The 17,754-nt window shown below is 36.8% G+C and overlaps 1 protein-coding gene across 1 annotated transcript; it reads right to left on the bottom strand.

Moving 5' to 3' along the window:
- Positions 1-7,052: 7,052 nt before the first annotated feature.
- LOC139736202 (uncharacterized) lies at positions 7,053-8,567 on the bottom strand. Its single transcript, XM_071646936.1, has 2 exons — positions 8,474-8,567; positions 7,053-7,327 (listed from the first exon to the last, which is right to left on the bottom strand). Exons 1-2 carry the CDS (start codon positions 8,565-8,567, stop codon positions 7,053-7,055), a joined length of 369 nt encoding a protein of 122 aa, XP_071503037.1.
- Between the last annotated feature and the right edge of the window lie 9,187 nt (positions 8,568-17,754).

Genomic DNA, 17,754 nt, shown 5'->3' with positions numbered 1-17,754 from the left:
TCATACTTTTGGCATTCAAGTTCCTATTCCGAGCATTCGATTTCACGCATTCCACGCTCGCAGCACTGAATCAGCAATCAAATTCAAAATCCGGTCATTCGAATTCACTATCCGAGCATTCAAATTCACTGTCGGAGCATTCAAATTCATTATCGGAGCATTCAAATTCACTATCGGAACATTCAAATTCACTATCGGAGCATTCAAATTGAAGAGAGGAGCACGCATTTCATCAATGAGCAGTCAAATTCATGTCAAGCTGGCGACGGAATCTCGTCGGTCATTCAAATTCGTGAATAGGCAACCATGTTCCAAATAAATGCATTCAATTTAAAAGAAGTCCTAAATTTAGTTAGTTTGGGGTCGTGTATGCATGTGTTTCTCATTCGGCTTTGAATATATTGGGATTTATGATGATTATTTATTTTGCAGTAGTGGTCCACCTGTTCATTGACAATTTTGAACTCGCGCTTAGCAAATAGGAATATACAGGCACATGTCCCTCGGATTGGACATAAAATGGAGGTCTCACGTGTAAGAGAGTCACAACTCATGCACGTAAAAGATCCCACTTCATTTATTCATCGCCAAGAGCAGAACATCAAACTGGACCCCATATTATGGAAGACCAGCTTTTGCAGCTGAATATGGGTTATCCAGCCATCTTTTTTGATGCAAAATGAAACAAACGAAAATTAGGCACTGTATAGGCCTACAGACGAGTATAATACGGAGGGTTGGTTGACACTTCGAGGAAAAAACACAATTTCGACTATATTGAAACTGATACTTTAACATTTTATACGTGTTGTTTGTTGTGTATTGCTGTCTTATTGATTAACTTTTGTGGGACTATATGTGAGATCATTGTGTGTCAGTTTGTCTTTAAATTGATGAATTGTCATTATCATGATTATGTGGTTGGTGTTGAGGCGTTGTCAGCATGCAGTATCACCAAGAAATGTGATTACTAGTCGTTGTGTTGTTTGGATGCACTGGTGATTGGACATTGCAATTTGAAATTTATTGAGATGAAAAACAAAGAATACATGAGCAGAGAACAATGTAGAACCTGTAAACAACCATAATTACACTATATGCAAGCCTTTATTGGTTGTGTTGGCCCTTTTCCCTTTCTTAAAAGTCTACTCCATTTTCCTCGTTAAATTGATCGCACGAAGTAGGTACTTGATCGCCTAAAAATGAATTTGAACGCTCCAGACAAGCTCATTGGGACTATCACGTGACTATCGCATGAATTTGAATGCACGAGTAGGAAAGTCGGTGCTCGCATTTTGAAATTGAATGCCCAATCTGGAATTTGATTTCACGAAAACGAAATAGAACGCCCATAAATAAAATTGATCGCTCGGATTCTGAATTTGAATGCCCGAATATTTTCGCGTGCGTACGCTGCGTGAATTTGAATGCACATTAATGAATTTGAGTGACAAAAGTATGAAATTGACCGGAAAACCTATATAAAACACGCAAATTACATATTTTTACTGCTATTTCTTATTATAACGTTGTTATGTATACGAGCTGATTCTAAATTGTTCATGATGTCATGTTGAATGCAGCAATTCTTCTTCAAATCAAAAGATATTTCATTATATTTTGTAACGTGTAGAGCTCTGTGTTGTGACCTGAAACCATTAAAAATTCTTTTAATATGGATTTGGGATCTAATATTTCAGCCTCTATAATACCGTTGCACTATACCAACTCCAGGAATGTAACATGTCTCTCTTCAAAAGCATGTGATATCAAACTGAATTCAAGCCTTATGTGGATATCTTTCCACAATATCTGTCAACTCAAACGTTAAAGGACAAGTCCACCTTCATATCCATGTGGATTAAGTGTATGCAACAATATTATTAAAACACGTCGATGAAAGTTTAGGGAAAATCCGACAATCCGTCCCAGAGTTATGAAACTTTAAAATATCTGCGCAGTCACTGCTGGATAAGAAGGCTTCTACAGTGTATGATGTCACATGCGTACAACGATATAAGGAAAATAAAAGGAGAATTTCACAAAACTTTACTTTTTGAATAAAGTGCACATTTCTTTGACTTGTTACTGACGTTTGTTAAGGGTAATATTATTAAGCCTGCCTCCTGAAAAAGAGAAGTCGAATGTTATTTTGTTATGCGAGAAAAGTGAAAATATGTGGAATTTTCTTTAATCTTTCTTTATATAGTTTTACACATGTGATATCACAAGCTATAGTAGTATTGTCATCTAGCCATAACTGAATAGAAACTTCAAAAATGCATAACTTTTTCATGGATTGTCCGATTTTCCTCCAACTCTCACTGATGTGTTCTACTAATATTGCTGAGTTCACTCAACCCTCATGTCTATGAAGGTGAACTTCTCCTTTAACATACACCCAATCTCAGAATAAATGGATACATTTTGTTTATGTTACATTGTGTTTCTGTGATTTGCTTACAAAAAGAATGCCGATTATTGTCAACAAAACGTATTACTTGAAAAGATTTTCATTTGAATAAATAACTCCACAGAAATTGCCTGACTTTTGTCAAGAGCGACGTACTTCTCGGTGCCTGATATATACAGTATTTCTTTCTTGACAATGCAAAATCATTGTGACCATCTATCTCGGAAAAGGCTTAAGAAATCTTCAAATAAAGTATATTACATATGCATGTACTGACTTGCAGTGATTATCTAGGGACTTTTGAGGTAAGTCAACTTCTCAAAATATCACTTTCCCCTTATATTTATGCAATGCCTGCATGATTATTCATTGAAACTTTGTGTATACTGTTCTTGCATTGCGCACAGCAGAGATTTTCTGGGAAGGTTTTTTGTTTTTGTTTTTGTTTTTGTTTTTTATCAAAAAAAGTCAAAAGGTCAAAGGTCAAGTGAAAATACTAAATTTCACTTCTTCCTCCATATCTCGGATGTTGTTCAAGGTATCATCATGACATTTAGATACTTAGATATGTGTGCATGTCCTGCCTGACCGTGATTCTCTTGGGAATTTCAAGGTCAAACGGTCAAAGGTTAAGAGTTGAAGGTCAGGTTCAAATACTAAAATTTGACTATTCAAAATTGAATTTACACTTTCTCTCCATACCTTGAAAATGAATCATTGCAACAACAACAAAAAAAAAACTTATTAAAGGGTCAAAAGTCAAGTAAGAATCCTCAAATCCCCCCCCCCCCACAAAAAAGACCTGCTCTCTTGAATAGACAATCAGAGCTTCTAATGCAAATAAATCTTTACTTCTAGGAAAGTGAACATTAAACACATTTGTGACAAACACAGTATTTTAATATTTTGCCAATAATGTGAAACTTTCATCAGACATTGTCTAGAAGTACAATAGACCTACTAGGAGAACCATGCATTATGTCAGATGTATACCAATCGCCATAGCCATTCTAGTTTCTTTATTGTAATTATTACAGCATGCAAAATAATTAATCACACATATTCTGTCTTCTTAAAGGACTGTACAGTACTGGTTGAGGTAGGGATTCATGTTTTGAACATTCCTAAGTGAGATAATGAAAAGCCTCTAATGAAATATGAAAGAGCATGTAATTTTAAGAAGGATTCAATGTTTATTTGATGAAAAGTGGTTTTCAAATGGCTGAGATATCCAAAAAAGTGTTAATAATAAAAGGCGACATGCCCCAACTTTATTAGTATCTCTTTGTTTCACCTTGTTTTTGGATATCTCAGCCATTTCAAAACCGATTTTCATCGAATAAACTTTTGATACCCCTTAGAACTGCATGCTCTTTGACATCTCATAGAGTGGTTTCTGAATATCTCACAAAACGTTAAAAGCTAAATCTTCACCTCGACCAGAACTGTACACACCCTTTAAATCTTGTGAGAAACGATGAAAATTAATGACAAAGTCTATTTGCTCATTATTATAAACGGCAATGAATTAATAATTATGTGACCGTGCACCACAAAACAAACAAAAAGTCGCACCCCTTGATATCACGTAAGGATTAACAACAGGTGAAATTGGTCAACTGTGTAAATCTTGTGTTTCTCATAATTATTTTCTGAAAGGGCTATCTTTCTTCTACATTGTCCTTTAGTTTGGGATCATAACACAAATGGAAAAGTGTGTTTTCAACAGTTTTTCTACAACCCCTTTTTGAGAGAGAGTATAGAATGATCAGGTATGTATCACTGGGGTGATGTTCGTCATTTCGGGTGTTCGTTAGACGAAACACAATATTCGTGTACCTAAATGTTTGTTAGTCCTAAAAATAAAAATAAAAAATGCGAGATGATTCCAATATTTGGTAGTGTTCTTGTCGTTCGAAAACTATGAAATAAAATATGCCTCGGTCTTCTGAAGGTTGGTTAATTCGAAAATAAAAATAAGATTAGTTATAACGTACACACTAAGATTTTTCTTTTTGTTGTGCTTTTACCAGTGTGGCACCATTATGGGTGCAACTTTCACCCCTTCAGACCAGTATCACAGTGGGAGCATTAATGGTGCAACTCTGCACCTTGCTGGTTTGAAAGGGGCAAAGTTGCACCCGTAGACTTACTCCTGTGACATTGATCTGCACCCTTATATTTTTCTTAATGGGTAGGTACAGTGTATGTTATTACGAAAGTTGGACAGTCCGTAAATGAAATAAAAACTCGAAATTAAAGATAGGGTTCCTTATTCCGAAGGTTCGATAATCTGAAAATGAAATAAGCTTCGGATCGTTCTGCCAAATGCCTGTGCAATCCAAAAATGAAATACGTTTAATCCGGAGGAATGTTATTCCGGAGGAACGTTATTCCGAAGTTTCACTAGTCTGACAAAGTCCCCTGTACGTCGAAATTTGTTATATTTTCCAAAGTTACCATGTCAGTTTAATACGGAATTGGCTATTGTTTCAAAAGTTAGGCCTATACTCTATTCACATTAAATGCAAGCACTCCACTTATAATCTTTGTTTATAAGAAGGATTTCCATTATAAATTATGCTGGAAGAGACACCACGCCTGCATGAGAGACACAATGCACACGCAAATTTTCTTTTCAAAAAACTTTATTCACTATCACTCAAACTTCACAATATTAACTGAAACCCAGCCACACACACACACACATACATACTCAGGTGCTATGCATGTATGATATATGCATAATCTATAATTAAAAAGATATACAGTTGCCCTGATTACTGTGTCTGACGTTGAAGGGATTTTATTTCCAACAATGACAATTATATCAACAAACATTGAGATTCCTCCTCTCTTAATGAATTCTAGTGCATGTTCAATAGTTTATCAATGCGTTTCATAATGTGAAGCGTAATACAATCGTTGCTAACTAAAGAGGAGAACGTTCAACGCACTCGTCTCAAAAGTCCATAATTATGTCCTTATGTCCCTATGACGGAACAAAACTCGTTCATAGCGAGAGGATTGGGTTTGAGAAGCCGTGCTAACTGCAGCTTTTTTTTGTGTATTTTTTTTTCTATGTTTCGGTCATCTGTTGTACCCATGTACCTCATATCAATCTGTAGCTCGAATTTAATTGGGACCTACGCTCCACAAGGTTACTTTTTAGTAGGTTCCTTCATATTTCTTTAGCATTCTTTCCAATATTCCAACTTTTACTGATCGACCACTATGTGTTATATATTTACAATATTTTATGTACAATGTATGTCTCCTATTTGGACATCGTGTATTATTCAATTCTGTTACATTTGATGTATTTTTTATCATTCATTGAGATATATGAAAATAAATGAAATGAAATGAAATGAAGTTGAAAAAGTATTCACGACATGGAAATTTGGTGGAGGGCAGTAATAGAATCATAGTTACACACCCTTTTAACGTCAATTGGAATTCGAATATTGCGAAATTAAAATGTACGTTGCTATAAAGGAGAATATACACAATCGCAAAACATATATTATGTTCTTATTACGTCAGTCATTTGGTTTGCAGTGGTGGATTGCTAAATACATCATAGAAACTCTGGTCACAATATTGTCAGATAACTGTTGGCAAAAAAAAGAAAAAGAAGGAAAACATTGCCGTGATGACCACCACCTTCATCTCACTGTCCACTTGACTTGCGCATGTGCCATAAAATCGTCACTATTTTTTTTCTATTAGAATCTGCTCATATTAACCGATGACATCATATTATAAGTGTCAGGCATGAAAGCATGACTTTAAAGAAAATTCCAGCAATATCATTATCATAAATATCTTCATTTACTGTGTCAGGTACCATAGCAATGTACATTTCATTATCATCTACACTGCAATTGAAAATCTACTCTAACCCGTTGAGGACGAGTCCCGGGTGTACTCGGGCAAGCTTTTATGGGGAAATGCGTGGGTGTAGCAAAATCAAACTGTCCTCAACGGATTAAATTTGGCCTTACAAACAACGGGAGAACATGGAATCCTTTTCAAATTTTATATACAATAAAGCGGGCAGTAGCAATATTGTGTAAACACCTTGATATTACCATGAATATAAATAATCTCCGATAAAGAGTCCAAACAAAGGTGGGACTGGGGTTATACTCCTACTGAGCAGAGCCATCAGTCCGTACTACGGTGACCCTGTCCTCATGTTACAAGCAAACTACACTCTTGTATCTATACCTAGACATAATTATTCAGCATGTTAGCGCGCTATCATAAATTGGGTCCCATGGTGTGATTTGAAACAGATGTTAGGAAAGATGACACGTAGCATTTTAATAACATATTTGACTTCGTGTAATCCCATGTCCCGATGTATTAACTTACCGCTCTGGGGTCAGATTTGGTGTAAATCTAAGTGGATGAAAAAGTATCACATGAACAAAACAATAACGTACAATTTAGCTGCTCTTTGAGTAATAAACCAAAATCCTATCCAAAATCTTTCAATTCATTGATTTTGTATGATTTTGTATGATTTTATAGCAGTGGAGTATGAGCCTGACAATTGAGGCTAGCTTTCTTATATTCAGTCTTTTTTTTTTTTATCTGTACCTTTTTGGTTCTACGACGGTCGTATTGTACATTAGCAGAACGAGTGAAACTTCCATCGACCAGTTGACCCATCCCAAGTCATAAGTCCGATGGATCTGAACTCTAACGGGTTTGGATCAAACCAGTTGAAGAATGGATCTGCGTTGCCATAGCGACCAAGTGAAAAGTTTCCCGAGGCAAAGTTCAGCCAGAAGCGATCGTACAGTGGAGGCCCAGACAGCATGTTGTCGCTGGACAGGAACGTGCGAAGCTCCAACACACCGAGACGTATAATCTTTGTAACTCTGTTTCTATCTCCACCAAGAACTGTTCGAAAACAATTTTTTACCTGAATTTTAGTGAATGGATTAATGATCGATAAATGCACACATATCAGATATGTATCGAGGATTATGAAAAAACATGTTTACAAAAGTTGAAGGTTTTAAACATTTAGTATATTCGCCATTATGCATACGATTTTACGTGAATCTTAGTGAATACAGTCATAGATATCATGAATATATGCACGCATTTCAGAAATGTATCGAAGGTCATCACAAGTAATACATGCTGGCAATAGTAAAGGGTTTAGGCATTCATAACAGATGATCTTTTTGTATCATACGAATTTTAAGTAACATCAATGAGAGTTTATAATATATATATATATATATATATATATATATATCAGTATTCATAGAAATATGTGAACTAATAGATAATACGATATTATACATATCCACACGTTGACAAACATTTCATAAATGACAAGTATAGTATATGTAATGGAGACAATAGGGAGGTGCTTTTTCATTTGTATGATTGAAATTTAACTGTCTTGTGTACAAGTTTCGACGGAATATTAGAAAGACGTCAATCAAAATATAATAGGGTGTTGACAGGTGGTGCGATATATACCTGTCTCACCTCGGCTAACGATATCCAGGGAATGTTATTAGCCAAAACTAGAAAAAAAAAGCAACGAAACGTTTGTATTGAGTGATATTCTTATTTCAAACTTACAAAATTAATTGAAATTTATATGGCCGAGCCCAAGAGAAGAGGTGGTGTAGACTTTTCGGGGGGGGGGGGGGGGGGGACTGCCCCTATCAGACTACAAAAGAAGGACACAAATTTGATTGGCTTTAACAAAGATGATTGCTAACTTGAATTATCCCTTACCCAACGCAAAAGATCAATCAATCACTTAAAGGAGAAATCTAAATACTATCATCACCTCATTGCAAGCCAATACCATCCTCTTGGTGATTTTTGAGGATTGAATCTGTTTCCCATCGTTTTACTCACTCGCTGGATATATACAACATATGCATAGCCAGAAAGTGGTACACATGTATATACAAATGTACGTGCGTATCATGAAAATCCTCAAATATAATAGCATTGATATTATTGTAAAATTAAGCACTAGAATAAACTAAACATATTGATTTCAACAAGGAAACTCACCAATCTTATACGGGGTATTTGTCTGAGAAGGCGCCATTGTGAAGGCTATGCGAGCTGCACGGTCTGCGCTGACTTCAAAATCCAGTGACGTCATATTTGTTCTGAGGTTCAGTCCATGAAAGTTGTAGAATTGTTGGGTACCGCTGTCTGGTGTGTGGATTACATAATTCGATTGTGGATTCGCATACACCATAGTGCCAAAGATGAGCACATTATTCATATTCTCATTCACCAACGCAATATTTAGCTCACGGAGGTACCCAGAGGGGCCTGTAATATGACGAAAATGACGTCAATAGGGTGCAGTGACAGGCGCAATCAACTGTAACTATATCTCCGATAGAGAATGTGCGGGACGACATTAAGAAACGTTCACCTATATCTACAGATTAAAGAGAATTAGGTCGCCAACATGCTTCAGTCACCAGAATTCTGTTCGTTTTCTGGGAGATTTCCTGTTTAAAGGAAAAGGAGGTACTGATTCTTTAGGGTTTTTCTTTGTTGTTGTTTTTTTCTTTGACGGGGCGTTTGGTTGCATGGTACAGTGTATAAAACATATCAACGATACTGTTCACTGAAAATAAATTATGTCTGATTTTTAATACAAAACATATCTTATGTTAAAAGCCATGAAGCTGTGGCTTGTTTCAAGTATCTTAACACATAAAATGTATAGTGGGAAAAAACACATCCACATGAAAAACACGCCCATACACAATCGCACACAAATACGATCGAAATAAGGAGGAAAATAATTTGCTTCTTACAACAGTCTCGGCCGAAGAATTCTTCGCCGCAGGAACACTTGTATCCAGTGTATGTCTCCGTACAGTTTCCTCCATTGTCACAAGGTGAAGAAGCACAATCTGAAAAAGAAAAGAAACAAGTCTCTATTATGATATGTTTCTATGTCTATCAGCACGATCAAGACCACAATCTCCTTCACATAGAGACATAATTGGAAGTCTCCTTGTCTTGAAACTTTTGTTAACATTTGAAAGTGAAAGCACAGGGGAATAGATTGAAATTAATTATCAGTCATGGGGGAAATGGATTAAAATGGACAGGTTTACTTTGTATCGTCTTTGAATGTCTTTTTCTTGATGCTGTTTGTTCCCTACTCAAAATTGTTCAAAACCCCTTATAGTTTTACTGAAATCAGTAATCACTTATTTCAAAAGAGAAAAACAAAACAAAAACAAAACGAAGGTCCATTTAACCCCAGGAGTCGGACAAAACGGACCACTGGCCTATACTTACACTTCTTTGTAAATCCGATTTTCACCGATTCTGTGATTGAGGATTATTTGATTGCAGTTTTGTTCAAGACATGTAGTTTGGTATTTAAAGGAAACCAAAACCTAAAGATCAATGTGAATTGAATGAAAGCAGCAACATTCGTAGAACCCATCTATGAAAGTTTGAGGAGAATCAGACAATAGATGCAAAAGTTATTAATTCTTAGAATTTTGGTGTTGTAATGGATAAGAAAACTGCTAGAGTTCATGACGTCATTTTGTTTTGCTTTGTATTTTGGATATTTCAGCCAATTCAGAACCGATTTTCATAAAATAAGCTTTAAATTCCATTTAGAAAGGTATGCTTTGTAGCATTTCATGTGTTGTTTCTGAGCATTTTGTAAAAATAGTTAAAAAATAAATCCTCTCCTCCACCAACACTATACAATCCTTTTAACAACGCGAATGACATATCATTCCATCTACTTTTGAAGGAGTATAGGCATCACTCTAATACCACTCAAAGTCTATCCATCATAAACTAGACTTTAATGAAAAACTTATTCTTGCCACATTTTGATTATTTTGATCTCTCTACATATATCAGGACGTTGTCTGGTTGTTTTTCTTTTTTCATTAGCAAGTGTATGACCTGCATCATTATAGTCATCAGATCAGGTATCGGTTTTGCCATGACTATGAAATTTCCATTTTCCCAACAGGAATCTTGCAGGTTAACATCCTCTGAATCCAGTATGATATCAGTATTTTTCTGAGGGATGTGAAATTCCGAAGTAAACTTAAATGTATGTATGTATGCGCGCGCGTGTGTGTGTGTGTGTGTGTGCTTGTTAGTGCGTGTTATTAGAAGAACGAAATATGAAAACGCAATGAAACATCTCAAAACACTCGTTGCTCTTTGAATATCCGACGAAGATTTTTAGATTTTGTAGGACTAAAGATCTAACGATCAACATATTTACAAGGTACAGCAAGACACATTCGTCAATGACAACCTCTTCATTGGTGTATGCATACCGGGAAGTCTACAAGTAAATCTTGTTTTCCCTTTCAGCATGGGATGATTTCCCGCTCGTCTTATTTCGTCTTCCGTCATCAGTTTGGGTACCATGGAAACCGTTTCTCCGTTGGGCAATGTCACTGAGCTGCAAATCATTTCCATTGCTGAGCAGATTTCTTGGTCATTTTCACCCAGATGGAGAGCTCTGGCTCCTTCTGATAAAAAAGAAACGAAGAAAAAAAAACCCGGTATTGAACAAATATTATCATGACAAAATCATGAAGGACCGCTAGATTACAAAAATCCTTCTTTTAAAGTGTCATATGCCATCGGAACCAGCTCCCCACCAGGGTTACAATAATTGGTTCTTTCCTAAAAGAGTTAAGGAGGCATCTAGTTTGGATGCCACTCCGTCAAACTTAGTTGGAGCTACTAGGAGTTAATTTTACATTCACAATCAGCAATTTTTTTTTTTGGTCATTTATATACACTCAGCAAAAAAAGAAAGTAAACACCCTTCCCGTACATATTTTCCATAGAAGATTTTGATAAAAATCATTGTGTCATATACCATATTATCAAAGATAATTTTGACCGCATTTTCAATTATGAAAATGACCATCACGTATTGCCATCAATTGCAATCCCCCGCAGTTGATGACTTTGAATTTTCTTGATCCACATGAATTATTGCTGGCATTACATCTCTCCCTGCCCAATGAACTATTGAATTACAAAAATATGCATTCACAGAGATGAAATACAGCAGCACGCTGAATTTAACCAGGGAGGTGGTAACGGTCGAAAAATACTGATCTGCAGTAGTTGTATACACTACGTACATCTTGATAATTCCGGTTTAAAGATATAGGTTTTGCAACCTGTTTTCACTGGTTTCATTCTTTTGTCATTCTATTTCAATCATTCATTATCGCTAAATTTGATCAAGCATCATTAAATAGTAACTCAACCGTAATTGACAAAGTCGGCACGCGATTTCGCATTTGTGCATTGTATACCATTGAACACGCATATGTATTATGTATTTTCGGTAATGGCTATTCAACTCCGCCCCCTCTTGAAACAGCTCTTTTCAGGTATTCAAATTCGCATATGAGCAAACAATTTCATAAAAGCAGCATTGAATTGAACCTGTACAATGCCCATTAAAAAGTACATAACCTGCACTGCGTTTTAAATTGAATATTAATAATGACTACGAAATATGTTGATCACATATACTGATGCCAATAAGTAGGTAAATCTGAATGAAGATCATAAATCAGTATGAGGATCATAATGAAAAATAATAAAAACTCCACATGAAGTCTCGGGTTATATAAACACTATAAAATGATGATGATCTTATTGAAATAAAGATGCAAATTAGATATAAAGAAAGTCATGTAATGACATGAGGAAATGAGTAATTGATATTGAAATTATAAATCAAGATGTTCGAATAAACAAATGCCATGGTCATGATAATGAAATTAAAGATGAAAAAAAGATTAACGTAAATCACATTCAATGATCAGCTACACATAATCATTCTTGCTTATTTATGAATAATATACGTGCATTACAAAAGTGAATGCTCAAGTATTGTGAAAACCGTTCGCTCAAGAACGAAAATGAAAGTGCTTTCAAGTACTTATCCAGTGCTTAACTTGAATGCACAAACTTATAATTCCATGCCCAAACACGAAACTATAAATGCTTATCATTATATGAATTTGTACTTGTGACCACTGATTTGGGTGCGTAAAGCGAATTTGAAAGCATTAAAGCGTAAAATGGTTAAACCAAGCTCACTTCACCACTTCAAACATAGTAAATATGAATGCACAATAAACATAAACATGCTCTACAATTTCAGGAATTTGGCCACGAAAACCTCTATTAGTAATACAATACGAGCATGTATCTATACATGAAAAGATAGACCGCAAAATAGCCTCAGCGCTTTATCTAAATATTTCAATTCAGTTGTCATTATTTTTTACTTCCCTTCAACAGCAGTTCTAGCAAAATGCAAGCACAAATTACAAAATTTAACGTATTATCATTTTGTAAGGTAAATACATTGCGAGGATCATAAAGTATGAAATAATAAAACAAAATAGCATAATATGGTAGAAAAATCAATAAAGGCAATTCGTATACTTTGCAAGTTTAAACAGAATAAAGTAAATATAACAGTGGAAAAAGTGGTCCATTGAAAAGAAAAGAAAAAAAATGGAAATAATTATGGATCTTTTTGTTCTTAATATTGTAATTGAATATCGTCCAGAAAGTGTTCATGGTTAGCGAGCTATTAGGTTAGTCCCTAAAGAAGGAAATTGCTACCCTCCCAGTGACATCCCACCTGCATCATAAAAAGGATTATTGTTGAAGTTATGAGTACAATATTATATATTTTAGAATAATGTTCTTTTTTTAGGCAGCTTTATTCCAAGTTAACATGGCTGGAGTTAACGCGCATTGCGTATGCACACACGCGTAAACATTAAGTGATAATCATGATTTGTAACAGATACATAGATAATTATAGCTAACATGTATAAAAAGATGCTAGACACTTATGTACAGCGGCCATGATAAACAAATATGCGGCCTATATGTAAAGATATAAAAGATAGAAATCAATCTTATCACACAGATATACATATCTTGGTCATTTAAAAAGAAACTCACCACATAAGATTAGCGTCACAATAATTTTAGGTAGAATTCCTGTCATATTTTCTGGTGTAGACAGCTCCTCTGACTTGAAAGTGGACACCTTGTAAATGCTACAAAGTTCTGTCAAGCAGAGAAATGATGTCAGTGGTTTTATGCTGCGATGCGTTTGTCAAAATAAAATCAATAAACTTTATATAAAATTTATACTTTATTAGAAATGGCAAATGTACGACGGCTTTGTGATCCTCTTGGGGGTACATTGACGCAATACGAAATTACTGTCTCTCACTTTGCATGCTTGTGTTCGTTTGTGTGTGTGTGTGTGTGTGCACCTCTGTATGTACATGTATACATTGACAGTAAAGTGTACGTCATGGTCACGGAGTCAAATGGGTTCTGAAATCGTAAAGCACAAACGCAATGTAATGTTACATCACCGCTCTGTTCACAGCAAGTTTAGGCTGCCTTTAGAGAAGAACCAGACAAAAAGAATAATCAGCGAATAGTGACGACCAATCATGCCATTACCTGTCTAATCGCAATATATTTGGCAGCAAAATGAAAAGAAAATGTTACAACCATAGAGTCATTAATTATCGTGCATTCACGCCTCCCCCCCCCCCCCCCCGCATCTTCATTTCATTCGCCTTTACCAAGGGCGTCGATTCGTTTTGTGATTTGGGTTGGGGGGGGGGGGGGAGAGGGGAGTGTCAAAACTTGGCAGATATGTGCATGGGAGGACAGCCGGGGAAGGGGGGGGGGGGGGGGTGGGGAGGTTTAAGGGGATTTGTGCCTGTATACCGGAAGGAATTTTTAGATTTTCACAATTGAAATTATACGATCTGGAACACAATTTTTTCTGACATTCTTGGAAAACTGTTCGATGAAAAAGAGAGATCAAAAATACAGTATTCAGGGAAAATGTGATAAGATAAATTCCTATATCTTTCACCGTTGTTCCGCTGTTTCATCTTCATTGTGTACAAAGTCTAAGGAGTCTGACCGAGCGGAAAATTGCGTAAGAGAGAGACAAACGCACTTGATGGAGCTTTCGTATCTTTTGTGCGTGTGTGTGTGTGTGTGTGTGTGTGTGTTTGTTTGTTTTATTTCCGTGCTATAAAATCAACATATTCCATGCATAAAGGTCAAGAAAAGAAAAAACATACGGAGGGTAGCCCATTTTCAGTAGTGACAATGATAGTCACCTTTGGTCTTCCACTGGGCCCTGTTCACAAAAATTTCACACAATCAGGGACTGATAATAGAATAGAATATAACACAAACACAAATAGAACGGTACATACATTACTTCATTGTGACTACATATTTACCATATCATTACATATTGTTCATAGGTTTGGAGCATATAAAAAAGATCAAGTGGAAAGGATTTCGGTTCTGTCTAAATTGAACTTAAAAACGGGTAAAGAGGAAAGTTGACTTAAATCATTAGGTATGTTATTATACGCTGCTGCAGCTCTGTATGAGAATAATCTCTTTCAATAATTGGTTTTAGGCTGGGGTAACTGTAAATGTGACCGTGCACCTCAAAACGAACATAAAGTCGCACACACTGATTTTGCGTGAGGACTGAAAATAAGTGAAATGGGTCAACCTAGCCGAACTTGACTTTTTCATATTTTCTAAAAGAGCGGGTCTTCTTTTACATTATGCTAAAATTTGGTATCATAAAACGGGCAGGAAAGTGTGTTTTTTAGCAGTTTATCTCGAACATTTTTGGTAGAATAGTGTGATTAGGTGTGTATTTAGAATCCAATTTTCATTTCTGAAAAACCTTGTCCACACTCTTCACTTTCAACTATAATAACTTTTCAAAGGATAGTGTTACTGCTTTGAAAGTTGGCATTAATTATGGACAGAATGTGTTAGTGAGGCATGCCTAATATCAGTTTAATCTGATAATCCCTTCATTGTTGTTACTCTGGTGGTTTACTTCCTGTTTTTTGTCCCATTCATCGCACAGCCAGCACGGTTTGGTAAAGATTAAGCGCTTGAATATACACTATACTTCAGAGCCTCTTTTCTCAGTTCACACTTTTCCTGAGTTTGTGCTTTCTTTCCAATATTTAGATAGGTTAGGAGAGTCCATTTGATTTGAGTTATACATCATTTTAAAGCTTAAAGTCTGCTCTTTCAGAATATGGTCTTAACTAAAAATTCATGTCTGGCGACTTTTTGTTTGTTTTGAGGTGCAGGGTCACAAATGGTTTTGATTACGAAGAGAGTATGGTGATGTCTTGTACTTTAACATATCTTTCATATATTTGGGGGCCATGCCATTCATAATCTCACTGGCGTAGCCAGGGGGGGGGGGGGGGCGATGGGGGCGGTCGCCCCCCCCCCCCCCCCCCCCCCCCTCTAAGATTTGGACCGCGAATTTGGGAGGCGGAAAAAAAATAAAGACGTATCACTTATATTCCGAAAACTCAAGGTTCCCTCATGTATAAGGGGAATTTCCCCTTCTAATCGACCCTTTCCTCCCTCAGTTCCCCCCCCCCCCCATCAGTCTTTTTTTTTTGTGATTTCCCAAACGTTGATTCCATCAAATATGCGTATACGAGATTATCTCAATTTCAACCTTAAAAAGGCAAAAGCTCCATCGGAAGGTAAGGGTGGAGATAACACTCGCCCACGCCTTTTCCCTGCTCGCCCGCCCCTCCTCCTCCCCCCCCCCCCCTTTCCGCCATGCATAGAAGTAGACTGTGGCTATACCCAGATCGCTTTATTTCAATTCTAAAAACGCGAAAGCTCGCGAGCGGAGGGGGAATCCCCCTTCCCCTAAGCTCTACCTCACTAGACTTTATACATACACACAGATGGTGCACATTCGGAATAAGAGCTAAATTCCGTGATTTTAACACTTCGATGAAAAAGTATTGCACCAAAAATTTGCACCAGATCGCTGAATTTCAGGTCTGAAAACGCAAAATCATCTCCGTGTGGGAGGGGGCCCCTATCTACACCCTCGTGTGCATGCTTATTCTGTTTGATTGCTGAACAGACAGCGTTCATGATATTCAGTGTAAGAATTGATACAAGAAGATTATTCAAATGATACCATTTTATAGGCAAATTGTTCAATAATAATCTACACTAAGATATACTGCAACCTTAAACAAGTGGGACTGTTTCAACTCGTTAAAACACGCAAAACACGCATCAAATTGCACCATTTGCAACATCAAAATGCAAAAATTTCTCACGTGGGAGGGGGGGGGGACACCCCCTCCCCCTTCGCTCGCTCCGCTCGCTCGGGTTCAGTCGCGTTCATGATATTCAGTGAAAAGAATTAATACATATCAATAATTTTATAGGCAAATTGTTCAATAATAATCTACATCAAAATATACTGCTACCTTAAACAAGTGGGACTGTTTCACGTCGATAAAACGCGCAAAAACATGCATCAAATTGCACCATTTGCAACATCAAAGTGCAAAAAGTTCTCACCGTGGGATGGGGGACACGCCCCTCCCACACCCTCCCCTCCCCCTTCGCTCGCTCCGCTCGCTCGGGTTCAGTCGCGTTAATGTATTCAGTGAAAAGAGTTAATACAAGAAATGTATTTAAATTATACCATTTTATAGGCAAATTGTTCAATAATAATCTACACTAAAATAGACTGCTGCCTTAAACAAGTGGCACTGTTTCACGTCGATGAAACGCGCAAAAACATGCATCAAATTGCACCATTTGCAAAATCAAAATGCAAAAAGTTCTTACCGTGGGAGGGGGAACACCCCCCTCCCACACCCTCCCCTCCCCCTTCGCTCGCTCTGCTCGCTCGGGTCCAGTCGCGTTCATGATATTCAGTGAAAAGAATTAATACAAGAAGTGTATTTAAATTATGCCATTTTATAGGCAAATTGTTCAATAATAATCTACATCAAAATATACTGCTACCTTAAACAAGTGGGACTGTTTCACGTCGATAAAACGCGCAAAAACATGCATCAAATTGCACCATTTGCAACATCAAAGTGCAAAATGTTCTCACCGTGGGATGGGGGACACGCCCCTCCCACACCCTCCCCTCCCCCTTCGCTCGCTCCGCTCGCTCGGGTTCAGTCGCGTTAATGTATTCAGTGAAAAGAGTTAATACAAGAAATGTATTTAAATTATACCATTTTATAGGCAAATTGTTCAATAATAATCTACACTAAAATAGACTGCTGCCTTAAACAAGTGGCACTGTTTCACGTCGATGAAACGCGCAAAAACAGGCATCAAATTGCACCATTTGCAACATCAAAATGCAAAAAGTTCTTACCGTGGGACACCCCCCTCCCACACCCTCCCCTCCCCCCTCGCTCGCT

This window comes from Diadema antillarum, unplaced genomic scaffold (genome assembly GCF_040938485.1).
Source record: "Diadema antillarum isolate AM-2024a unplaced genomic scaffold, OU_Dant_1.0 seq00000633_RagTag, whole genome shotgun sequence".
NCBI lineage: Eukaryota > Metazoa > Echinodermata > Echinoidea > Diadematoida > Diadematidae > Diadema > Diadema antillarum.
Note: the sequence above shows the minus strand (reverse complement) of the source record. Positions and strands in the feature narration are given on the sequence as shown.

Coding starts and splice junctions, on each gene's coding strand:
- LOC139736202 (XM_071646936.1), bottom strand. CDS start 8,567: ATGACGTCACTGGATTTTGAAGTCAGCGCAGACCGTGCAGCTCGCATA. Junction 7,328..8,473: donor AAATACCCCGTATAAGATTG/GTGAGTTTCCTT, acceptor GTTTTCGAACAG/TTCTTGGTGGAGATAGAAAC.